The 27,182-nt window shown below is 45.2% G+C and overlaps 1 protein-coding gene across 1 annotated transcript in view; it reads left to right on the top strand.

The window, feature by feature from the left end:
* Nucleotides 1–27,182, top strand: part of CRTAC1 (cartilage acidic protein 1) — a 129,175-nt gene that overhangs the window by 5,262 nt on the left and 96,731 nt on the right. The window contains exon 2 of the mRNA XM_087824491.1: nucleotides 10,947–11,146. Coding sequence (XP_087680617.1) covers nucleotides 10,947–11,146 — 200 coding nt within the window. The remainder of the gene's footprint in view (nucleotides 1–10,946; nucleotides 11,147–27,182) is intronic.

The following is a 27,182-nucleotide window of genomic DNA, read 5'->3' as shown; positions in this document are numbered from 1 at the left end:
TCTCTCCCTCTCCCTTCCTCTCTCTGAAATCAATAAAGATATATTAAATAAATAAAAAAGAATTGGGGAGTTTGGAAAGTTCTATTTCTGCCTATGCCACTGATTCATTGTAGAATATTGGGTGCATGACTCCCCCACACCCATGCCTCTCTGTGAGTGTGTGTGTGCTGAGGGGTGGTCTTAGCAAACAAGTATATCATAATCACTATCTTTAGAGAAAAGCCCAGAGATTTGCCCTTCCAAAACCTGAGGCACTTAAAAAAAAAAAGATAAAAATTTTCCTTGAAAGAAATCATGTTGACTTCGTAAGAAGTAAAGCGTTTGCTTCTTGGAAAAATTCCAGTACCCTGGCCTTGTAAGTTAGTTCCAGCCCAGGAAATCTGATCAACATCCGGAGGAGAAACTGATAGCTCCACAAATGACTAGCGACTAGATTTGTCCCTACTCCTCCGGGTAGGGGAGGTGGCCACTCCTCTTCCACCCTTTCCTGCTCAGCCCTCTCGGCACAGGGAGGTTCTGCAAGGAACTTCAAGGAGGGATGGGAAGGTGTGTTTATTAATTAGTAAAACCTTATTTACTTAATAGGCATACACTTAAAGATCTCTTCCGAGGGACATTTTGACATATTACTTTAATTAGCCACAGAAGAATCGCGAGTGCAGAGAGTGTAAAATGACCCTTGCTGTTGTTTCCAGTTACTCTTATCTTTGTTTGCACCCGACACGTACAGTGACAAGGTCAAAGGAATCACTGCTGAGCTCAGGGTGTCCCATTGACCAGAGGAGGGACTGCAGGGACTCCCTTCCCTAGAAGCAGCCTCCACCTTCCTGGAGAGCAGCCCCAAGTGGAGGTGTCTTCTTGGCACCCCTCCCCTGACCTCCTTTGATGTCTGTCTTTAAGGACCCATCAGGACATGCAAATCCCAACACAGCTCTCAGGAGGGAGAACAGGCTGGGTCCCCGAATCCTTCCCCAACACGGGAAGAAGAGTGCTTGTAGGATTGGTGGGAACAGCTTCTGTTTGTGTTTTCATGTAAGGCCTATCCTGGTCTGCTTTCCTTGCACTCAGGAATGGAGATAGGAAGTCACTTGAGACTCACCTTAGAGGACCAAGGTCATATCCCTATTTTCCCAAATTGGGGAGTGGAGGGGTCACTCCATAGATCTCATCCCTGTTCCTCCATGAATCTTCTGCATGTCTGGGGCAGGTCCGTTGGCCTCGGGTGGTCAGTCCTTGTAATCAGACGAATGGAACAGAAAGGCCCTTCTTGTCACCAGCAGTCTCAGCACCTAAGTGACGTCGGGTTTCCTTCCACCCTGTTCTCTAAGAACAGAGTCTTTTTTGGAAATTGTAGTCATGCACCTCACATCTGAGAAGCTATATATATCCAAAGAGGCTTTTGCAGGGGAGTCCCAGAAGGCCCGGCTGGTGTTGCTCAGTAGTTGAGCGTCGACCTAGGAACCAAGAGGTCACTAGTTTGATTCTGGGTCAGGGCACATGCATGGGTTGCGGGTTTGATCCTCAGTAGGGGGCGTGCAGGAGGTAGCAGATCAATGATGTTTTTCTCTCATCAATGTTCCTCTCTCTCTCCCTTCCTCTCTCAAAAAAAAAAAAGAAAAAGAAAAAGAGTCCCAGAGGGAGAGATGCTGGCTTGCAAGCCATGTGGGAGAAGCAATGTCTCTGTTCTCAACTGTAACTTCAGTGCCTGGCACGGTGCTCAGCATGTGGAAGGGCTCACTGGGTGCTCAGTGGGTGAATAAATAAGTGAGTGTAGGTGGCCATTCTGGGGCAGAGGTAGTTCTTGGTATTAAAGCAGATCTCCAAGCTGGACTGGGTCAGTGAGGCCAGTTTTCCTTCTAGCTCCTCCCCAGAGCTAGCACTTGGCATCAGGGCTCTATAAACCTCCAAAGGCCCCGCTGATCAAGCAGTGTGCGAGGAGCCCATGCAGGGCCCATCCTGTGAGCTGGTGGTTCTTAGTCTTGAGCAAGGCCAGGCTTCTCTTCCTCTGCACCACGCTCTGGATGCTCCCTCCGTTCCCTCCCCCTTCCCACCAGGCTGCTGCAAGGAGGCTCAGTGCAGGTTTCCCTGGCTCTAAACAGATACATAGATGATCGTGTGGATTTCCACTGAAGACAGACTAGGGGGTAGATCACTACTTCACAGAAAGATTCCTGGGAGGATGCTTTTAAATAGCAAGGTCCACAATGCATTTTAAGTGATTAAAAAAAAAATCTGACCCAGAGACATGTAGGCCTGGAAAAGAACTCTGGAGGTCATTCAGTGCCATGCCCCACCCCCTCCCTAGGGTGTCCAGATCCCCTCTGTGATACTCTCACTCACTTTTCAGAAACTCGGCCAGCCTAGTCGTCCTGCGCACTGCTGCCCTAAATCTAAAATGCCCTTTCTAAAATGCAAGTCTGATCATGTCTTGGCCCAACTTCAAAACCTCCCCCATGGCATGACTCCAGGCTTCTTACCTTGGCAAAGCAGGCGCTACAGGCCCCAGCGGCTGCCTCCATGCAAGACTGTCTCCACCTTCTCCTGAATCCTCCCTTCTCTCTCCCACTTCACATCCCGGACACTTAATTACAGCAGCAACAACCGCATTTGTGGCATGCACCAATAATGCACTGGCTCATCCACGCTTTCATCTGTCGGTCTCCACCACCTGGAACGCAGCTCCCATTGGAATCCCTATTCCCCTTCTCCCAGGGAGCCTTTCCTGCCTGCCCTTCCCACCCACCTCGCCAGTTCATGCCTCCTTCCTGTGGGTTCCGTCTGGACATTGTACCTGTTACTACTCTGAATTTCATCCCCCATGTTGTGACTCGCTCCTGGTAGACTGCAAGCTCTTTGATTTCAGAAGCTATGTCTTATTTATCATTTCCAACCTGGCCCATAGGCATCTACAAAATGCTTGAAGAATGAATGTGTATATTACAGTAAACTGAGGGGTTCCACATTTGAAAAGCATTATTTGAAAGTCAAAGAATTCCACTAGGTTCCTAGACAAATTAGAAACAGAAGCAAGCCTATTCTTCAAAGTCTTACAGGCTCTTGCATTCCATTCAACATTTGGCAGCCATTCCTGGAAGGGGAGCACCTGGTGGGCCTGGACTCCACCTCCTGAGATGCCTTCATTCATTCAACCAACATTTATTAGCTGTAGTAATAGTCTGATTGTTGCTACTGCTACCTACCACGTATGGGCTTTGTTTGCCAGGCACTGGGCTCAGCACTTAACACTGTCTCATTTCATTTCCCCTTTTACGGACCAGGAAGTCTGAGCAGTTAATAATACTTATTAAGGACCTGCTATGCCTTGTGCATGAGGCTAGGAGACTGCATTTGTCCTCTCATTTTCAGAAACGCCATTTCATTAGCCTGCTGGTCTCTGTGGCACCTCCTAGCCTGGGTCCCTTGAGCTTTCATCTGCCTTTTCTGGAGCAGGACCAAGCCTCCTCTCTGTCTGAGTGTGGCTGCAGCAGCGTCTGGAGCTCTCTCCAGGTAGCGGGAAAGAGGAGGAAGCCTTATATTTTCTTGGTGCCGGGGAAGATGCATAGGACATGGTGGCCTCTGGGAGGTGGGGAGGTGCAGAAGGTCTAGCATTTGTCTTCCAGGCTGGCAGTGCAGAGGACCAGGATGGGGACGGGCTGGAGAAACGCCAGTGACCAAAGCCGGTGATTGAAGCATTAGAATGTACACTCCACGGGGGCAAGGACTTTATTTTGTTCTTGCTGTTTTCCCAGGGTTCAGAACAGTGCCTGCCGTAGAGCAGGTGCACAAGAATATCGAATGAGTGCACGACTGGACGGCAGCCTCCAGCTGTCTCTCCCACTTGGGCCGCAGCATCTGCTTCCAGCCCCACCCCCATGGCCTTGTCCACACCCGCTGCTGCTACAATGTTCTCTCCCGCACACCACTCCTGCCAGGTCATTCTCTAACCCTTCTGGCTCGTGTCTCTTACGAGGCCTCCACAGTCTTTTCCAGCCTCCTTAGCTACACCTTCCACCAGTCTCCTGCCCTCATCCTGTGCTCCGGCTGCACAGAGCCTCACTGAGCCGCACAAGCCCGCCCTGCCTCTGTGCACGGACTGCCCCTCAGCCTGGAACGCTTTCTCCACCGTGTCCCTCTGGCCAGCTCACCACCGCCTCTCGCTTAGGCCTTCCCCACTGTCCCAGGCAGAAGTGCCTGCTCCTTCCACTGTCTGCCTTTCTCACATGGTTTAAGACAAGTCTGGTGTAATAAGAGAAACTGTTCAGCGCCCAAGAACACCAATTCTGGAGCCAGATGGCTTAGGCACAAATCCTGGCTCCACCATGTACCAGCCATGTCGCCTTGGCCAAGTCACTTATCCTCTCTGTGCCTTAGTTTTCTCATCTATAAAATGGGGACAATGGTAGTACCTACCTCACAAGGTTACTGTGAGGATTAAATGAGATCATCTACGTGCAGGGTTAGAATGATGCCTGGTACATACAGTAGGTGTTATTATTACTACCTGTTCCTCATATAGTACTTATTACACGAAACTGCAGTAAAAATCCCTGATTGCCTTGCATACAGGGTCCCATGAGTTAGGCTAAAGAGCGACATGACCAGCTCTGGGATTTAGGAAGGGAGCTCCACTAGCCATGTGGAAGTGGGGTGAGATGAAGGGGAGCAGTTGACAAGTATTCCTGTTGTTCAGGTGAAGGACAGAGGGGCATATCCCTGGCAGGGGTCAGAAAGATGGGGCAATTTTGAGAGAGATTCATGAACCACAGTTGACTCAGTGAGCCAGCGGCTGAGGAGAATGAAGGAGTAAGAACCAAGTATGACACCAGATTTCCAACCTGAGTGGCAGCATTGGGATTTGAAGGAGCCCAGGGAGTAGCATCCCAGATTCGGGATCAATGGAGAGAGAGGAAGGGGGAGGGAGAAGGGAGGAGAGAGGCGGGGCTAGGGCAGATGGAGATTAAAATGCATCATTACAGATACAGCTGTTTGGAAGGCCAGGCTCTGGAGTGGGGTCCATGGGGCCTGCTGCTGCGCCTGCACCTCCCACTGCAACCCTCCCGGTGGGTGGGGGTGGGGATGACCCTGCCTGGACTAGCTCAGCACATGGCAGAGAGGCCTCTGCAAGGAGGCAGGCCCGGAAAGGGCTCTCCATGCCCAGTTCTTCCACCTGGACTAACCTGATGAGTCCCTGCTCCTGCCCTGAGGAGGAAGGAGCCTAGGAAAGAAGGAGGCCAGAATATTGCACTGATCCAGGGTCTCTCAGTCTCAGCATTGTTGACATTTTGGGCTGGACAATCCTTTGTTGTGGGGCTGTCCTGTGCTTTGTAGGACGTTTGGCAGCATCCCTGGCCTCTACCCACTACATGCCAATAGCACCCCGTTCCCTGGCTGTGACAACCAAAAATGTCTCCAGACATTGACAGATGTTTGGGGGGTTGGGGAGTATGAGCAAAATCACCCCCGTTTGAGAACCATTGTTCTAGTTTAATGGAAGTTCCTCTGGATAGAAACCTGAGGACTGGAAAATGAATGCTTCCTCCTCACTCACATCCCAGGAATCGGAGCCTTTAAGTAGGCAGAGCTAGAAGGGCAGATTGGGGTGACAGCTGGCTCCTCCAGACCTTTGAGGCATCTGCTCTCTGTCTTCTCTCCCTTCTCCTCTCCTCCTCCTGCCTTTCCTGTCCAGCTAACTTCTTAGCATCCTTTGAGGTTTAGCTACGCCCTGCCTCTCGGTAGCGTTCCCCAGTGCTCCTCCCAGCTAATCTAGATGTCTCTGTGCTCCCTCCTCCACAGCACCCCTCTCCCTGTATTGCAAATATTGACTAGCTTTCTCCCTGTGACCCCAGTGCTGCTGAGCATAATCCTGGCACATCGAGGGCCCACAGGAAGTGTTGCTGCGGGGGAATGAGCCTCTCCGAGCTCCTCTCCAGCTATGCCTTAGCTCTGGACGTTCCTTTATGGGTCTCTGTGCAGACCTGGCGGCCCAGCCTGAGCAAGGCGGGGTGCTGCTGCAGCTGGCCCTCCCTCGAGCTGCCTCTGTCCTGCAGTGTCTGGAAAGGCTCTGTGCCCCCTGCTCATTCCCAATATCTGAAGCATTGAGGGCTCTTGCTTTTGTGAGAGCTCAAGGTGGTGTCCTTGGCTCTTTCGATAATTGCTAAATAACTGCTTGCCCTGAAAATTGCCCTGGAAGCCTCTCCCCACAGCTGCCTGGCCCCACATCAGAGATCTAGGTTGCTTGGTTACCAGTTTTCAGACCCAATTCAGGAAAGTCCTGAGGCCACAGAAAACTGAGTTTGGCTGCATGTGACCCACAGCCAGTGTCTAAAGACTATCTAACCTTAGCATGATCTGTGAAGGAGAGGAAGCTCTCAGTGAGCACTGTCCTGTCTGGCCCCCAGTGAGGCCTCCACTAGCTCACTTAACCCTTGAAACCTTGGCACGTCAGAGGATTCCCATGTTACAGCTAAGGACACTGCAGATCAAAATGATTAAGGAACAACCCAGGGTCACCAGGTAGTTTATGGTGGGGTTGAGATCCAAATCCAGGTCCCTGACTCCAGGCTTTGGGTTTTGTTTTTTCACTCTCCTTCCTGCTGAGGCATGTTCAAGAAGTTTGCTTAAAGAGCATTTTTAAGAAATTATTACTACAAAGCAATTCTCACTGCCTGAAACGCAAGTCCTACCGTCTCTCGCCCTTGCTGAGACGCTGCTTTGCCCCCTCCCCACACCTCCCCTGCAGGAGCAGCCACTTTCCTTACTGAGGCGCTGGCAGGCTGGCCCTGCACGCCCCTGCCCCGCTCCGCCGTGGGCGTGTAGCCCGGCCCCCTCCAGGCCGCTCTGCCCTGATGTCCTCCCTGTGCACTTGCACTACTTACTCGCTGCCTAGTGCGCTCCTGCCTGGAGCACCACTCACCGCACTTTAACGCAGGTGCTCGATACACACACATCCGGGAAAACAAAGTTCAATCCAACCTACTTTTTAATTCTATTTTTAATCTTTCTTCCGAAGGATTCAGATGTTCACAGGGGTGTGACAGGAGGTTCCCCGAGCCAGCCGTGTAAAATGAGAGGTCACTCGGGTGCCCGTTGCCACGCTGCCTCAGGCAGCACCATCCCGCTCTGCTTTCCCCCCCAAACTCCCTGTTCCGCCTCCTCCTTTGACATTCTCCGGCTAAATAGATTTTCTTCATATACTTCAACAAGCTGGTGATGAATTTTGGTAGCAGAAATATTTTTCACTTCAAATCAGATTGCAACTTACACTCCCGTCTGGGGACCATGAGTCGGGGGCAGTGGTTCTCAGCCCAGGCTCCCCATTAACATCACCTAGGAAGTTTCTAAAAATATGCAGCACCCAAGGCCACCCCCCAAGACCAATTAAGTCTGGTGAAGGACCTGGGCAGTAGCATATTTCTAAATACTTCCCAGGTGATTTTGTTGGGCAGCTCAGGTTTAGAACTATTGGTCTCGAGCCCTGCTGCTACAAGTGAAGGCCGTAGTCTAGTAACCTAGGCATTGCCTAGCAGCTTGCTAGAATGCAGAATCTCAGGCCCCACCCCAGACTTGCCAAAACAGAATCTGCATTTTACAGGCGCTCTCCCTCCCAGGAGCATGCCCATGCCCTCTCAGGCGTGCATCTCCTCAACTCTAAGGGTCTCCACGAGACTTGCAACCAGGGGAGCAATGGGCAGTGGCAGCTCGCCCCAGGCTAACTCCCTGAGCCTGTGTCCAAGGCCCCCTTCCACCTGACTTCCCAGTGAGCCAGAGCATCCCAGCCTAGGCTCATTTCTTTCCTATAACATTTCTAGGGAGCCAAAGCAAAGCACCGCCTAGGCTTTCTCCTGTTGCTTCTTCTGTCCTAAGCCCTTCCATGTTTCACTGTCCCCAGCTTTAATAAATGTACTCTCAAAAAAAATTTGCATTTTACCAAGATCCTCTGGTGATTTGTAAGCATGTTACAATTTGAGAAACATTGCTTTAAGGAAAGAACAGTTTTTAAATAACTGTATGACAAGTTGCATTCGAATCACCTGAAATCTTATTAAAATGCATATTCTGGTTTAGCAGGTCTGGGGTGAGGCCCAAGATTCAGCATTTTAACAAACTCCTAGTTGATGCTGATGCTGTTGGTATGGGGACCACTGAGCAGCCAGGATGTTGAGTTGCATTTCAATGAGTTCCTTCATCTGAGCCCTGAGAGCAGAGGGTGGATATTTACAGACCTTTTCCTAAGCTTCCTCACCATTACTGTTTCCTGATCCACACCATAAAGGCAGGCCCACAGCTTACTCTCTGACTACCTGGTACTGAGCAGCTCCGGTGGGTGCATCGGGTGCCTTTGACATGGCAGAGGATTGACATGGAAGGTGTACGTTCTGCCGGCCCCACTGTCACCCAGCCCCACTGGGGAAGGCCATGCGCTGGCCTGCCTGTGCCAGGTGATTTCAGGTTCACACTAATGGCAGAACCACCCTCTCTGGCCTTGGCCTCCATCAGGGAACTACTGGAGAACCCTGCTGAAAAGCTATTTAATTCAAAATATGTCTAATATGCGCAGAAAGGAAAAACCCACAGGTCGAAGTTTATAGGAGAAACGGGGGAAAAACTGATGAAGGTCTGCTTTTTTTTTTTTTTAAATCCCTTAATCCATTATAGAATTTTAGAGCTGGAAAGGAACTTTAGAGATCTACTCCCAAACCCTCATTTTGGAGAAGAAAGCTGGGACCCAATGAGACTGTGGCTTGTTCAAGGTCACCAAGCAAAATAGGGGTCAGCCCATGGGTGTATTATTTCTTTTTAATGTTGCTTTAGGTTATTTATCTAGAAGTGGATAACATGGAGTAGCTACTTCTTTCATACTGCTCCTTTAATTAAAAGTTCTCCTTTTCACAGAAAAGGTAAAAACCAAGAGGCTGGATCATGGTTCTTGCCCCTCATTGGCCTTCATTAGAAAATTTCTACCAGTTGCTTGTATTACCCAAATAGGGCCTGCCTCCCTGGTGGCAGTGACCCAAATTGCAGGTATGGTGCCTGGGAGGAATTAACTAGCTTCTGGAAGGAAGGCATACCTGATGTCACTTTCCTCTTTCATGCCCATTGCAAGCATTGTAAGCTGATCACAGAACTCTTTCAAGCCACTGCCAATCAATTGGATTTGGATCTCAAGTTGAAAGGCATTTGCCGCCCTACAATAGAGGTCATACCGTGAAAAGCCCAGTGACCTTTAGATCCATACTGCATTTCAGCATGTCTGCATTGGTTAGTAAATACTCTTTAGCTTCTCATTTCCGACCCCTCCAGCAGCTCATTAATCCAATTATGAGTTTCCTTTATCCAACCAAACTTCCTGCCGAGTTGCAAACTCTCCAAGCTACGCGTTTGCCTTCGGTGATTAGACAGCCCAATAGAATATGCTGTCTTGTTCAGACATCTCTGTAATTTGGACTGACCTCACTCTGATAGTGAAACACCCAACATGTGCCCTGTGAGGACACTCCAAGAACCTCCTTCCCGAAAAGGCTCGCAGAGGTTAGTTTCTGCCCTGCGGCTGGAACCCTGCCCCGGTGACTCTCTCCAGCCTCTCCAACAAGGTATTAAGGAGGCTTCCAAGTCATGTTTGGCTCTGAAGTGCCCGGGCCCTTCATTTTGATCTCTGAGTCCTGAACTGGAGCAAGCTGATTTGCTGGCAAGAGCATCTGTTTCCATAACGGGGAGTCAGTCTTCAGATCTTCTCTTCATTAAGACATCAGCCTCATTCAGCCTTGCTCTCGGCTGCCAGATGCACTGACAAACCAGCAGGAAAAGTTCCATCAGGAAGGGGTTTGCTGCCTTCTGAAGGGAGGAAGGTACCACCTTGCCTGCGGGACTGGACCTGCTCAGCCTGTGTGGGCCTTGTGCCAGCGCAGCCGGTTTAAAACTACACTCTGATTCTGATTCTGAGCCTGCGGGCAGAGTCTCAGGGTGGTTGCCATCTGTAGCGTTCTGAGTGCCTCCCTTGCCAGCAAGGAGGGGGTGGAGTCCTCCCAACTCCTTGGCCATTCGCATCTGTCTCCTGGGTATGTGCCACAGGCTCCTGTGGCCACAGGCAGCTTGGCAACACCCTGAGTTATGTTAGCGATATAATAATGAATTATACAATGGATTATACATAATTAATTTATAATAAAACACGCACGCAATGCTTTAATTTCTCCAAGTGAATGATGTGCTGCCCGCCAGGTCCTGCTGGGATACATTCCCTAACTGCCTGCTTGCTGGGCCAGAGGTGGTGGCCAGCTGCCCTAGGGAGGGACCTTGGCCAGGGAAACCTGCCAAGTCAGATTCCCTCCAGGCCACCTCTGGGGTATGTATGACCCACAGAAAGAGAATTCTTCATGCCTCTGATGTTGTTCTAGACCTGGACACCTGTGGGGGTCTCACGCCAGCCCTGGACTGTTTGAAAGCTGTTATTTCCTTCATTCTTCCGATCTTTCTTCCAGAGTATGGGAGATGCCTGTGTATTTATACTCTACCATTCCTCCCTTCCTTCACCCACTCAACAAATATCTAAGGGCCTACTCTGTGTCAAACGCTGTCCTTGCCTTGGTGCACATGAGTGAACAAAACAAAGATCCTTGCCCTAGTGGAGCTTACATTCTAGCAGAGGGAGACAGACAATAAATAATAAACATGCTGAATAAGTGTGTTATACAGTAGGTTATACAGTGATAGGTGCTACCGAGAAAGAAAAGGCAGAGCAGGTTAAGGGTGACCAGGAGTGATGGGGGCAGGATGCCGTTTTAAAGAAGGAGGTCAGAGCAGGTCTTGTGGGAAAGTGGCAGTCTAGGAGTTGCCAGGCCCTTCCTGGACGGGGGAGAAAGGCACTTCTAGCTCTACCAGGGGTTAGATTTTCCTGGGCTGCTTTGGCTAGGAGATCTTTCAGTAACATTTGTAACTTCTGGTTTCAGATGTTCAGGATGTTTCTGTTCCTGCTGCTGCTGTGGTTTCTGCCCCCCACTGAGGGGTCCCAGCGGGCTGAACCCATGTTCACGGCAGTCACCAACTCGGTTCTGCCCCCCGACTATGACAGCAACCCCACCCAGCTCAACTATGGCGTGGCAGTTACTGATGTGGACCATGATGGGGACTTTGAGATCGTCGTGGCAGGGTAAGTGGCTCCCATCTTGAGTTTGACAGATACATTAGTCAGCTTTTACTGTGATAAGGCTGAGTAACAAATAACTCCAAAGCCCAGCGGCTTGCAACAACACACGTCCTCGCTCATAGGTCTTGGCTGGGCTCAGTGGGAATGCTGGTATGCTACTTCGTAGCCTTTTGTTATAGCAACGGGGAGATGGAGGGTAGATCCAAGAAAGGTGCTCAATCCACACACTTCCCAGGGAGAAAATTTGAACACTTTTCTTCAAGGCACTCTTTTCATATCCTTAGTTATGCAGGTGTTATTTCCTCAGCAGTGGGATTCTAGGATCTCTGTAGGAGGGGCTTAAGGGTGACAATTATAATAGAACAGGAGTCTGTCTTTGTACAGCACTTTACATAAGGCTAAGAAAACATTAATTGTCCATTTCAAAGAGGGGAGGAAGATGGGAATTAGGAAGGATAGCTAAACTTCCTCTAAACCATGCCTTGGTCCCACTGCTCCCTTCTGTCCTGAGAAACAACATTGTGTAGCAAGAAAAGCATAGGATTTGGAGTCCAAATAGCTTGAGTTCATGCCCTAAATCTTTCTAGTTGCATGCCCAACTTTCTAGTTGCATGACTTTGATCACTCCCTTATTTGCTGAGATTCAGATATATCATCTGTAAAAATGGGGACTGCAATGCCTTCTTGCCCTAAAGCCTCCCTCAATAGGCTATTTATTGCATGTGACAGTGCATTATAAATTCTGCAAATTGCATTAATAATTATTATGTATTGAGCACTAATATGAGCCAGGCACTGAGCTAAGCCTTTCATCCCCATTTAGGGAAAAGGAGATTCGGGTTCAAAGATGGTGAGTGATGTGCCCTCTGTCAGGTAAATAGTAAGTAGATGAGTCAGGATTTGAACCCCAAGGCTCCCTAACTCAACAGCTGCTACGCTACATTGTACAAAGTTTAGTTATCACTTCAAAAATCATTTAATCAATAAAAACACTACAGGGAGCTGTCAGCCTTCTTCTAAGAGGCCTGAGCTTTTCTGGCAGCACTGACTAAAGTAACTGGCAGGTAACATCATTGTAGCAGTTGCATATAACTGTAGAAAGCATTGACCTTGGAATTGGAAAACCTGGTTTTCATTCTAACCATACCATCCAATAGTTGTGAGCCTTGTGCAAGTTACTTAGCTCTGCAGCCCCCACTTTCCTCATCTGTAAAATGGGCATATTGAAACCCTCCACCTCCCACACAGGGCAGTGGTGAGGATCAGCGGTGATGATGTATAAAAAAGAGACTTTGTAAAGTGTATTTCTTCCTTTATATGTTCCCTTTTTCCTTTATATATTCCACTGTGAAGAGTGGAAGAAACTACATTCTAGACCTCCTGAAAGTCTGGATTATCACGCTATTCAACAGAGCTTTCTGTGATGTAGATGTTCTACGTTGGTGCTATCTAGTACCGTATCCACTAGCTGCATGTGACGATTGAGCACTTGAAATGTGGCTATTGTGACTCAGGAACTCCATTTTTAATTTATTCTCATTTTAATCATACAGCCACATTTACACCAGCACAGTTCTAGGCTCTCAGAAGGAAAAACTAAAGAGCAGAGTGTGATAGAGAAAGGAAAAATAGAAATGGCTGTAATGACCCTTATGGCCTGAGGTGACCTGAGCAGGGTTGAGGCCAAGCGGCTCAGCTGTGTTCAGCTCTGTGACTGTGCAGGCACTCTCTGAATCCGAGAGAAGTGCTCCTGGCCCGATCCTGCGTCCCAGAGCCGTGTGCCACTCTGCCAGTCTCTGGTTAAAGGACTTTGATGCATTCGAGATGTTCTGGTTGGCCCTGCCTCCTGCTAGGTGACACTAGCCTTCCCTTGGTAGAGCCTGGGGCTTGATAGAGGACAGAGAACAGTGGGGCAACCATCCATCCCCTCCTCCTCAGCCCCCCAAGTTACTACTATGAGCATGCCCTCCTTTCTTCTTGGACAATGGGCTTTAAGCACAGGTCTCCATCCTGCCCATCCTTAGGTGAGCACCGATTGCCCCTGCACCTCCTGAGTGTGCAGCTTCTTTCTTTCCAAATGCCAGGCATTCAGTTCACCTTCCTTTTCAATGAAGTCTTTTGCTCTTTCTCTCAAGAAATTGGCTTTTGTGTCCTCCATGGTAGAGAAGCTAGGCCGTCATTTGTAACCAGCCTAGCGTAGGTTTTTAAACTTTGAACAGCTTGCTGCTTACTTGGAGCCATCCTCTGGAAACAAAAACTAAACCACCCTGGGTCTTGATCCTGGAGATCAGAGAAAGACTCTTGTCTCTTCTCCCAGGGCAGGGGTGACCCAGGCAGCGCCTGTCTGAGAAAGCCTGGGCTACTGGATGTTTTTTTTGAAAGATGATGTTGCTCACCCTGGCAAAGAAGAAGAGTTACGTGGAGGACAAGACAGCAAAATTGGGCAGCCTCCCAGCTCCAGGTCAGGCCTTCTTTGTGGCTGTTATGAAGCATTGTGAATTCTCAGGGCATCGGAAAGTCACGTTCTAATTTAAGTACCAAAATACTTTCCAAAGGCAAATATAACTTTTTATTATCTTCAGCTTCGGATGATTTGTCACTGTCTCCCTCTTTGGGCTGGATAACCATGAGTTGACTATACAGATGTATTTAAATCAGGACCTTGGGAGGTCATTTGGTCCACCCCTTCCTTGCCTTCCAACAAGGCCACACCTATAGTTTTTAGAGGCTCCATTTAGGTATTTAGGGCCTTCCATGAGAACGTATGCAATCTTTCTGTCATCCAGCTCAATTACTTATGTCAAGACTCTATTTGACTGATCTGAATCCCTCATAGTAGAGCTTAATAGGCCATTTCTTTTAACTTTAGTTTTGCTATTGCCTTTGAAGATATAAACCAGTGGCCACCATCCTTTCAAACAGTGGCAGCTATGATGACTGCCCTGCCTTTCATTCCCTATGGACTCCTTGGCAGCATTCCTGACTTAGACTTTTATTCTGTTTCATCTACCTTCCACCAATATTTAACTCTGTTTCTTCTCAGTTTGATTATAGACTCTCTGTTTAAGAATCACGTAGCAGGAGTTGAAATTTTGAAAAATTGAATGTGAATGCTTTTACCTGGCGCACCTGCGGTCGGCATCGATAGAGGCCCACTCTCTATTATCTTATAGACCTTTCCATTAGCTGGCCCCAGCAGGCATTTACGTTTTCCTCCTGGGATAATGTCCAGCTCTTCAGTTTATAAGGTGCCCACACTTGAACTTGTCTTGGATTTGTTGACCTTGTAGTGTGTCTGATTCCAGCCCTGTTGCTCTGAGTATTTACTCTTTGAATAGGTTTGTTTTGTTTTGCTTTTTCGGTATCCTCAGCTCTGGGTATTGATGGCATTGATTTTGAGCTTGTTGTGGGTGAGTTTGTATTGTGTTTCGGATTCTTGAGTTAATTGTGATGGAAGGCGTGTGCATACGTCTGACTCTGGGAGGAGCAGAAAATGACCGCCCTTTGTTCTGCAGGGATGGGGGAGGGAATAGGTCAGCTCTGCTCCTCCAGCGCCACAGCTGGGCGAGTGTCACCGCCTGTGGAGGGCTTATCTGTTGACTGGCGGGTGCGTGATTGCAGTCTGTTTACGGTCTGCTTCCTGCAGGGCGAGGGGAGGGTTTGATCACCCCCAGGGAAGTGTGTCCACGCTCAGAGCATTGAGGATCTTCAGGACTGGCTTCCTGGGCAAACAGAAAGCCCAGTGGCTTCCCCTTTTCTCAGAGGAACTAAGCACCCAATCTGCAGTCTCACGTAGTCTGGAAAGGAGTTCCCGTGGGTGTCAATCTTGCACAATTCCTTTAGAGCAGCTTTTGTGTCCTGGGATATCCCCAGAGGTCTGAGATAACCCCCTACCCTGTCAGTTTCCAACAGGAGTTTTGCTCAAATGGAAAGATTGTAGTGGTTGTAAAATTTAAATCACAATTCAGATCAGTTTTTTTAAAACACAAAGAGCATTCATTTGATAAAATCTTAATGCGTTCTTCACACTTGGAAGGATTTCATTTAAGGAGATGCTACCTATCGTAAAGTCGTGTCTCATTTTTTTCTTAATTTTGCAACTATGTCAGAAAACTTTTTTAATTTACTGAAGTTAATTGAATTATTTAAAAGGCAAACTGTATTCAATTACCAGATTAATCATAATTACATAGGAGATATTTTGCCATTATAAATAATAAAAACAATGATAAAGAATAAGATATTTGCCAGTGATTTCACCAAAGCAACATTTTATTATAAGTATATATAGATACATGAAACAGATATATAGATATAATATATATAGTATGTATAGATATAGTAGATACATGTAACATTCCTATAAATATATTTAGATATATGTAGTATATCTAAATATATATACACATATACACACACTTTTAACAAAATAAGAGAAATAGTTTTGAACTTCCAGCCCTATCTGCTCCTTTGTGAAATATAACATTTTAATAGATTTGATCATCAGTTTCTGTATCTTAAGATGTTATATTACTTCATTCAATTTCTCTTTCTGTTCTAATTTAACATACATTTTACATTTTGATAACTTTTAAATTTATTTTATTACAAAAAAATTTACAGTATAGATAAAAGTAAAAATCTGCCTTTACCAACCCTGACCCCTACTCCAAGCCCATCCCGGTCCTCTTCTAGAATAACAACTGTTTTCAGTTTGGTGTTTATACTTCTAGAAATTTCTATGAAACATATATATTTACAAAATACATAATAATTTTTGGAGGAATTAAACTGATACATATTGTTCCAAACTTGCTTTTTTCACTGTATATAATATGTTCATGGTTCAAACATATAGATCTAGCTTATTTTTTTAAGTTGCATTGTGTGAATGTACCACATTTGTATTGCTGCTCCTCAAGTGACATATAAGCTGTCTCTAATCTGTGACCACTGCAAACATGCTGTATATTCATCCTTACACACATATGCAAATATTTCTCTGGGATCGATACCAACAAGTGGAAATGCTGGGAATGATATGTACATTTCAAATCTTAATAGATATGGCCAATTGTTCCAACCTTAATCATTTTATATTTATTCATAGCCTAGAAATAAAAGGTGAGCTTTGGAATTATTGAATTCAACAGCTGCTTGAGCACCTACTATGTGTACAGCCACATATGCTCCAGGGCCTGAAGTTCATCAATTTAGATCCAATGATTCAAAAAGTTGCGGGGGGGGAGACCCATTCTACATCTGCAAAAGAAGCCACTTCTGTTAACTGGATTGAGGAACCTCAATACTTTCTAATTCAAACTGCTAGAAGGACTTTCTCTAGAGCCTCTTTTGCAAAAATATATCTCTTAAATGGGTCACCTTTAACCCTAAAATTCATTGTTGTCGATATCATAGAAGAATGACTGGGGGGTGCCAGCTCTTCTGCTCTGATTAGGCATGGACTGCCCTGATTTTGAATACTAATAAGACATGAGCTGGAGCAGGAGCCAGGGCTTTCTAATCCACTCTTAAAACTTTTCTAAAAAGGTTACTCAGCAGTGCATGGCAGGTTTTCCACCTTTTCCCTAGCCCTGGGCAACCACAAGCAATGGGCAAAAATTCCACCACCCCCTCACCCCAAGTCACAAACAGCTCAAAGGTCTGAGGCCCTATGTGATTACCCTAGCCACACACAGACCCCCAGAGCAAGGTGTGGTGGTCAGAACATTGGCCTTCCAAAGATGCCGTGTCCTAATCCTGGAACCAACGAATATGTTATCTTACATGGCAAAAGAGACTTTGCAGATGTGATTAAGTTAAGGGCCTTGAGATGAGGAGGTTATCCTGGATTATGCCAGTGGGACCTATGTAATCCCAGGGTCCTAAACAGTGGAAAAAGAGAAGCAGAAAAGGAGGTCATAGCGATGCAATGTGAGGAAGACTCAACCCATCATTGCTGGCTTTGAAGATAGAGAAAGGGGCCACAAGCCAGGGAATGTGGGTGACCTCTAAAAGCTGGAAAAAGTATGGAAACAGATTTACTTCTACAGCCTAGAGCCTCTAGTACACGACACAGTTCTGTCAACACCTGGATTTCAGCACAGTGAGGTCAAGGTGGGCCTTCTAATATACAGAACTGTAAGATAATCAATTTGTATCATTTTATGCCACTAAGCCTGTGGTAATTTGTTACAGCAGCAATAAGAAACTAATACTGTAGGGAAAGGTTGGGTGCTTGGTGTCATTTTTCAGAGAGGTGATGGCCATTACCTCAGAGAATTTAATAGTATTATTTTAATAACTTCACAGCAGTAAAATAAATAAACCACCCACAGCATATTATTTAAAAGAATATATTTAAGATAAACATACCACCAACTAAAGTATTCTTTTTAATCAATGATAATCCCCTGTCTTAGGAACAGGTGAAATTTTGGAAAGAATCCCTAAAATTACACTTTGTTTCTTGGTGACCACCCATATGAATTCACCCTGCAGCTCGCTGTTTGACACCCGGTGCCGTGGATGGTTGGAGGCCGGGAGTGTGATTCAGAGCTTTTAAAGATCTCATTGCCCTTGGTGGGAAAAGCACATCCCAACTGGTGGGAACAGGTGGAGAGCGCTTCCGGTGAGAACCACGGGGATGGCCTCGGGACAGGTAGCAAGCAGATCTGTTTCACAAGGGGGTGAAGGCCTCCCTCCAGGTCCAGGAAACCTTTAGGCTTATTTGGATTTTGTTGTTTGTTTTCATGTTAATTTTTTTTTTAAATGACATTTTAACAACAAAAAAAATGATTTTCATGAAGTAGTGAAGAATATTTATAAAAAGCCATTCCAAAATAGTAATACAATTAAGACTAAAATTGCCTCTGCTGAAAACGGGAAAGCTACTTTTGGTAGTCTGAATTTGTCATCCATTCAGAAAGGGGATGTATGCCCTGTCTCCAGTCACTTTCCTTTATGTCTCTCTTTTCCTCATTTTTTTTTAAAGTGATGGGCTGGCTGGAAGGCCTTCCTTGTCCCCTGGGTCCCTCTTCAGGCTCCCAAAGATGACACAGGAACACAGCAGGCTGGAGAATAGGCCCACACCCCCCACCCTCATAGCCTTACAGCCCACAGGCCTTCGACCCCTTTCCCCTGCCCACTCCCCCAGCTCTCTTTGGAACTGTGCTGTTCCCCCTCCAAGGATCACTTCTGCTCTGGGGGGCTGATCGGACCCCTCCTCCCTCCCTCGCATTTCCCCTCACACACCCCTTCTTTCCATCTCCTACTGAACTGGTGAGTCACTTTCTTTCAAGAATGCTGGGTTTTGACCTCATTTGCCATCTGAGGAAGAGGCCACATTTGCCATGCAGGTATCTCGGGAAACATGCGAGGATGTGAAGAAGCTAAAACAAACATTCCCCACTTCACATTTTTACCCTGGGCTCCCTCGTGTACCTGTTTGCAGACTAAAGTTATAAAAGGGTGGAGGGCAGAAGAACATATGTCTTGTATTTTACTTACATCATCTCCTTTTATACTATCACAGCAGCCCATATGGTATGTAGTATTTAACTGAATCTAAATTACACCCCCCCCCCCCCATTTTAACATCACTAAAATTGGGATGTGACCTACAATTGACAGCTTGCATTTAATTGTGTTTTTCCCTAGAGGTATGGAAAACAGTGGTGGGTCCTATCAATGATGACATCTAAGATTCGATGAAAACACTGTAGATAGTGTTGTCCCCATTTTGCAGCTGAGGAAACTGAGGCCCAGAGATCTGCTGAGGGTCATAGAGATGGTGAAAGGTGTAACTGTTATTCTACATATGCCTGCTAAGTTTGTTAATTGTGTTGTTCAGGTCATCATCTTTATTAATATTTTTCTTCCTATAAGTAACTTGAGAGACTTGTTTTGAAATATCCTACTGTGGCAGTCCATTCTTGCCTTTTAAAAAATTGATTGGTTGAAGGGCTTTTATAGGGGAGTGGGGGAAAGATTCTTGTTTTCTAAATCCCACATTTTGCCTCTACTGATTTAGGATTTATAGCCTCTACTTCTGTTCTTATAGTGGTTTTCTTTGAAATTTTATGATATATTTTTCACTTAATAAATTTTAAATTTATCTTAACCCCCTTCTATAATGATACAAGGACTTTAGTACAGTTTAACTCTGAACACCTCTTCCTGGCATACATATAGCACTTTATTCTTGCCCTCTATTAATCCTACCAGTTATTATTGTCATTTTTATTATCATTGTTATTGTTATTTAAAGACGATGTTTTTTATTCACATCCATTGTTACCATTTTATTTGCTCATTTTTTCTTCTTGTATCTCAGAAAGATCTGGAATTAGTTTTCTTCTTGATATATCTCCTTTAGATGTTTCTTTACTGGATGCTGGATGCTGATAAACTCTCTCGGTTTTTGTTTAATCTAAAAATATATGTATTGTATCTCTTTTCTTGAAAGAGAAAATTTCTGCATTGAAAATTTTAAGTTGACAGGTATTATTCCACTGTCTTCTGGCTGCCATTTGTTGCTGACATGCCTCTGTAGGTGATCTGTCTCTTGTCTCTTTGTCATCTTTTGGATTTTGCAGATTCACTACTGTATGTATAGATATGGGTCTCTTTAAAAAAAAGAAAGAAAGCGTGTTCTTCCTGAAATCTGATCATTCATGTCTCTCATTAATTCTGAATAGTTCTCAGCCATCAATTTTTTAAAAATCTGTCCTCCATTCCTTCTACTCTCTCCTTCTTGAACTTCATTCAGACATGTCAAGTTTTCTCATTCCAGCTTTCAAATCTCTTAACCTTTCTCATATTATTTTATCTCCTCACTTAATGCTGCATTCTGGGTAACTTTCCAGGTATATCTTTCAGTTCACTAATTCTTTCTTTAGTTGCATCTAAACTGTTAAGTTTCAATTTCAAAAACTGTTTTTCATTTCTAGGAATTTCATGTGGTCCTTTTTCAAATTTCCCTAATCATTTCTGATAGTGTCTTGCTGCTTACTCATTTTTGTGACTTCATCCTTTGTTCTTCTAAACATTTCACACATACATATAGTTTCTACTTGACAGTTCTAATATCTGCATTCCTTGGTGTTTAAATATGTTTGTTGTTTCTTTTTCTGCTGCTTATTTGGGGTGCCTTGCCTCCTTATTATATTTGCTTGATCTTAAAATATGGAAATCCTAGGGTCCTAAATTGGAGACATTTTTTACTAGAGAGGATTTGTACCTGTTGACCTGAGGGTGCAGGGATCCTACTGACGTGGAAACACTCTAGCTCTCTCCTATGGTCCTGGCTTAATGGCGGGCTCCAGGGTTCAGCATCCCCACCATGCTGTCAGCTCCAGGGTTAGTCTTCAACTGTCCTGAGCCCTTTGTTCCCATTTGTTTACCAGTCAGTGCTGCTGATCTAGTTTCCGCTCACTTTTCTGTAGGGTGCAGTGATACTGAAGATTTCCCTTAAGTTTGTAAGCCCCACAATATATTAAAAATGTTTTATCTGGGATCTACTTGTTTTAGTGGTAATGTTTTTCAGAGATTTATCATACAGATGAAAACAGAAGTCTGGAGCTGGCGATAGACTCAGGATCTCCAAAGCTTATATATTTTTTATTACCAAGAAGACGTGGGAGGGTATGTGCAGCTAAAGGAAGTAGTATTTAAGAGGTTCTCTTCCTTGGCTATTCAGAGATGCTTGAACTCACTTCTTGCAAAACAGAAAGAGCTCTAAGCATGAGAGACTGGGCATGAGATAAAGAGGGAGATGGATGTATGTGAATGAACAGAGAAACATGTGCAGTAAGCTACGTGCACTCAGGTAACCAGGCCAGGCCCTTGGACTGTGCTTCTGGAGAAGCATGGGAGGGTCCAGCCATAGATGATACCATAGAAAGTGACTGGTGTTTGGCTATGCCAACCAAGGAAATGTGTGACTGTGCACATCCAAAAGGACCCCTTTTCCATCAGCAGTCATCTTCCATGTTGTTTATAGAATGCTTACAGCCATTTGGGGTCATGGACAAGTACACACTATCCTCTGACATGCCCTAGTATTGCAGCCACTCTGTGTGCCGGCCATGAGTGGGCAGTGGAAGGATGAGCAGGTAACAAGGATTCTCCCTGGGTGGGAGCTATACTGGAGAACAGCTTTGCACTGGTGGGCTCATCACAGAGGAGAGGGTAGCAGGATCTTCTCTTTGGGCCTTCATAGCACTTTCGCTCCTTCTTTGGAGAACTGTTCTAATTACAAGATCCTGTGGGGCTGCCAGTCAAAGTACCCCTTTGGCCACTAGGGATTAGTCTTGGAATGATGTAACCTAAGACTGTCCGGTCAGTGCCTTGATCCGAGATTTCTCATCCGGAATCTAAGAAGAAAAGCTCTACCTTTGATCTTAAGTCACTGGTTGTAAGGATATATCACAAAACTATGATGGGTATAGCCATGTTCTCTGATGCATGTAGGAACCTGAGAGACTGGAAATGATACCCAGAAAGGAGAAGAGTTCAGAATCCTGGAGGCATCAAGGCCATGGTTCCTGTCCTGGAGGTTCCTAGACCTAGAGGTCACCTGCAGCTATCCTTCAGTTCTGGGAGCACTTTACAAACTTTAAAATCCTCCCATCCCCTCTTTTTTCTAGAGCTACTTTTCTCATCTAATGCCCAAATTAATGACTTGCAAACTTAGACAAGGTCAGCCCCTTAGCAGGCCAGAGTAAGCGCCCTATCTGGGATGTGTTACAGACCAGAGCATAACTATACCTAACCCCAAAGGAGATCCTGTGGCTATCTAGTCAGAGGAAATATTCTTAAGAATATGTAAGAGCAGTTGATGATCTGTGACCAGTGTTAACTTATGTTTCTGAAGGAGGTTTGCTAGTTAGATCCTATTTTGAAAAACTCAAACCAAAGAAATATGTTATTTAATAAAACAGTAAGCATTCTATGTATACATGTTAACCAAGAATTCTTTAAAAAATTTCCCCTCACAGGTCTGGCCAGTTTTGCTCAGTGGTTAGAGCGTTGACCTGTGACTGAAAGGTAGCGGGTTTGATTCCTGGTCAAGGGCACGTGCCTCAGTCGCAATCCCTGGCCTGGTTGGGGCATGTGCAGGAGGCAACCATTCAATGTGCCTCTCTCACGTCGGTTTCTCTCTCCCTTACCCCCTCTTGCCTCCCCTCCCCTCTCTCTAAAAAAAAAAATCAATGGAAAAATATCCTCGGATGATTAAAAAAAAATTTCTCCTCTCACATTAGCCTGCAGACTCCTAAAGGCAGGAACTTTCTCCTCATCTGTGCACATAGTCAATATTCGGGGGATGAATGAAATGAAATAGGCAGGAGTCCTATGGATGGAGGATCTTAGGTTAATTAAAAAATTAAACATTAGCTATACTCTTGTTTCAAGAGCCTTAGGTTTGAGAGTAGCATCAATCAATTCAATAAACAAATCCTACATTCCTACCTGTGTGTGCACAGCTATGTGCTCAGTGCTTTGGCAGATATAAGAATACATTCCCTTCCTTCGAGTCATCTTAGTCGAAGGGAAATAAGGCACATGTGGAAATAACAGAGCAGAATGTCATATGAGCTACAGAGGAGATACTCACTTCACGGTCAGCACACTTATCAGGTTCATTACCCAGTGAATATTCTAGTTTCTTATAAACACTGCATTTCATCTGAGATTGTGGCAATAAGGTTTTTTTCTCCTTGTATGGAATTTCTTTACGAGGTCACAGGTTTGAGCTTCTCTTACTTATTACAGCCTAGATCCCTGTGTTCATTTCCCTTTCATTAAACCACAATAATTGTTTGTTGACGGAGTAGTCCCAAGAAACTGCCATCATCGAGCCTGCGGTCCTGGTTTTTCCCGGTGCCTGTCTAACACCTCAGAGAGGCAGTGAAATTCTCCACAATGCACCACTAACCAGTTGTACAAATGCCAGCCTTTTTTAAAACATATACTTTTCCATCAGTAACCTGTTGTTCATGCTCTTCTCTTCAAGCTAAAGCAAAGTATGGAAGAAGAAGGGAGTGGAAGAAAGCTAGACATTTCCCCCAACCCCCTCCAAATAAGATGGGCCATAATTCTAGTCACTTCAGTATCTTTGCAAGTTCCTTCCCTATTCTGGGAAGCTGCGGCTGTGCACCCCCATTCCCATCCGCCACTGACGGCTCCACCTGGCTGGCCTGGGAGGGCCTTGGTGAAAGACATTCCAGCACCTCACTTCTGGACAGCCCCAGAGCTACTGAATAGGTGCAGAGGCTGAACCCTGTCCTTCGCCCCTTGAACCCCCACATGCAAATCAGCTTGCTTCCACAAACTAGGAAGACTTTGGAAAGTATGGCAAGTCTCATTATAAAAGTTTCCTTTCCAGACAGTTCATTAAAGTCAAAAGGCAAGAGCTAGTGACATAACAGATATCTCCAAGTTTCCAAGGATGTATCTAAAATCTAAGCCAGCCCTGGCTGGTGTGGCTTGGTTGGCTGGAGCGTCACCCCATACATCGAAAGGTGGTGGGTTCAACTGTCGGTCAGGGCATATACCCAGGTTGCGGGTTTGAACCCTAGTCGGGGTGCATACTGGAAGCAACTGATTGATGTTTCTCTCTCTTCCTTCCTCTCTCTCTAAAAATCAATAATAAAAAAGCATCTAATAATTATTTTAAACCATCTAGAGAGCTAAAGAAATTTTCAGGGACACTAGTGACTTTCTGATTCCTGTTAGAGAATACTTCCTAGGTTGTGGCGAAGACAAATGAGATAAGGCATGTAAATTGCTTATCACAGCACTTGGCACATACTAAATGCTCAATTGTTAGCATGTTGAGGGTGATTATGTTTGTTTAATGCCTAATATAACAGTAACAATTTACCTAGACCAACCCTCATCTTAGAAGCCCCAGTATATCTCTCTCTCTATCCCTTTTTCCATCAATGAAATAATATGGCACTGTGGAACATTTTTTGTTTTTTAATTAGAACTATATATCCTCTGTTGTTAATTTTTAACACAGTCATTTAAACATTTTTATATTGTATTGTCTTCAGACATGCAATCCTAAAATAAGTTGCCTTGTATTTTACTTAGTTTCCAATAAATCAATGTCCCACCTAGGAAAAAGTTTATTTACCCCTATTATATTAGTCAGCTCTTGTTCATTCATCCTACAATTTTTTTATTAAGCTACCATGTGCCAGGCACCTTGCTGAGCCCTGGAGGTCAATAGCAAACAAGAGCAACTCCTGCCTTCACAGAGCTCAGAGAGAATCAATATGCCTGGTGAATTAAATACATTCATACTTTGGGAAAGAATTTCAACTTCCTCCAACCAAATCTTTTTTCAGAATTCAGAATTTGTAACCAGAATCATTTCTCATTCCCGCTGTCCATCCTTGCCAAAAGACGCTAATAAGAAATGGAATGGTAAAACAAATGAGATAGAAAAAAGAAGGACATGACTGGGGCAACCCATGAATTAATCAGCCCCTGAATAATCAAGAGGTGAGATATAAAATGTGAGTACCATGCTTCATGCCTTCTTAAATAATTAAACATATTAAAAGACGGACAAAAAGACCACATTTCTGAAGAAATTAGTAGCCTTAAGGCAGAGGGTGGGCAAAAAAGAGCTCTCTAATAGCACTTATAAGCCTTTTCTGTATTATAATAAACCAAGCAGGTAGCAGTAAGAGGGATGGTTATATGGATTCTCCCATATATTTGAAACTAGTGGATGCCAAACTAGAGATCACAGAGTTATTACAAGGCATCTGAGAATTCATCTGTGCATGGACATTTCATCAATAGGCAGTAAAGCATAGCTACTATTATATGGACATTTTTTTTAACATTAAAAGGGTATCTTCATACTTGAAAAGAGTTGAAAACCACAGTCTTAAAATATGTGCTCATTTACTGTCGGAAAAAAATGGGGTTAAAAGGAGCCAGAGGAAGGTCATTGAAAGGAGAAGAGAGAGTGAGAGACTTTTGACAGGAGATGGAGAAAGGATGAGAGAACAGGGCAGTGGGAAAAGAAAGAAAGGAGAGGAAAATTACATGGGACATAGAAGGGAAATTATGGAGTCATGCAAACCTGCATTAAAACTGCAGCTCCTTCCCTTCCTAGCTGTGGGGCCTTAGAACAAGTTACCTAACCTCTCTGAGTTTTGGGTTCCTCATCTACAGAGATCATAATAACAACCTACTTCATAGCCCTGTGGTAGCAGTGAAGCAAAGTAATGACACAAAATGCTTGGCCCTGTGTCTGACGCGTGGAAAGTACTCAAATATTAGCTACCGTTACCATCATCATTTCTTGCCGTCCCACCTTACATCCACCCATGAGATCTTTCAGTCTTGCCCGTCAGCAAACACCTGAGTGCTATTTTCTGGTCAATATTTATCCTAATGACCTGGATTAGTCAGAACTCTTTTAAAAAAAAAAAAAAATCTTCACCCGAGGACATGTTTTTCATGGATTCTAGAGAGAGGAAGGGAGATGGACAGAGAGAGAAAGAGAGACATCCATGTGAGAGAGAAACGTCAATCGATTGCCTCCCGTACGTGCCCCAACCAGGCATCGAGCCTGAACCTGCAACCTGGGCATGTGCCCTGACCGGGAATCGAACCTGTGACCCTTCAGTGCATGGACCATGCTCCAACTAACTGAGCCACACCAGCCCGGGTAGCCAGAACTCTTTTGATTACAATAGTCACTAACAGTTGCCAACTTCTCCTCACTGCAAAAAAAGGGGGGATCTAGTGGAGGCATATTGAGGTAACTCACATAATTCAAAAAAAAAATCTCACCAACTGAGCCTTGAGAAAGCAGACACAGGGGAAGCAGGGAGAGGTCCTGACTGACAGGAGCCAGAGTCCAAACACGGCGGAGTCTTCCTCCCCGCCTCCCCGCCTCCCTGCCTCTGTATCTCAGCCTGTCAGCTTAATTATTTCAGAGCATTTTTCTTCCCTAAGGCTGGAATCAAAACCACCAGCAGCTCCTGGGCATGGATCTTCCCAGCCTGACCACCAGAGAGAAAGTTCCAATTAATTACAAGAGAAGGATTCTGAGGGGCGTGTGCCCATCCCTGTGGTTCAGGGCAGCTGTCTGGATGGGAAAAGGGGAAGTGCTGATCCCCCAAATAGAAAAGGTTCTGTTCCTCAGTCCAAGTGGGCAAAGTGCTGAGCATATACAAACAGCCACGATACAATCGCTTACTCAGCATTCGCTGAACACCTACTGTGTGTCCCCGCTTGTATTCAACACGAGACACAGAAGTGGACATATTCATGGTCGCTGCTCTCGTGGAGCTGACATTCTTACAGGGCAGACAGCAGTAAACAAAGAAACAGGGAATTTGAATTTCCATTAGAAACAAGGTACACACATGCACACACACACACACTACTCGGGAAAATCGCACACAGCTTTGCTAAAATTTGAGAGGACTAGGTCACTTCCACTTTTTAAGACTCTTAGTATATTAAAAACTGAAGTCTTCATCACCTCACTACCCCCAGAGGCCTTGGGCACAGACCCCGTCCCCTTTCTAGGTCACCCTATAATCCCTCAGTTAAATCATCCACTTTAGCACCCATTTATCTTCCTTTCTAACCCTCAATTTCAGCTGGGTCTTTTTTTTAAACCTATTGCTATCCAGTGATGCAAAAAAGACACCAGCTAGATTTCCAAGAAAATTTGCATGCTCAGAATTATGAACTAATGGTAGCGAGGTCTGGAGAAATGTTCCAGATGAACTCCAGCCAGGGAAAAAGAACAAAAGAAAGGAGATGAGTAAAATCGGCGCCTCAGAGTTCTTGGAGTGTGTCATCCACGAGAACTGCTGCTTCAAGGGGACTTAGCCAGGGCCTATCGCGGAGCCTAAGGGGCTGCAGGGCCTCAACCCCACAAACGTGAGGTACATGTATTCGTATTGGAGGCACTGGATATGTATTTGTGTGTGGATGTGCTCCAAATAGTTCTTTCTAATGTAAATATTTTTTAAATTATGTGAATGATTTTTGG

This window comes from Miniopterus natalensis, chromosome 14, assembly GCF_054644295.1.
Source record: "Miniopterus natalensis isolate mMinNat1 chromosome 14, mMinNat1.hap1, whole genome shotgun sequence".
Classification (NCBI taxonomy): Eukaryota; Metazoa; Chordata; class Mammalia; order Chiroptera; family Miniopteridae; genus Miniopterus; species Miniopterus natalensis.
Note: the sequence above shows the minus strand (reverse complement) of the source record. Positions and strands in the feature narration are given on the sequence as shown.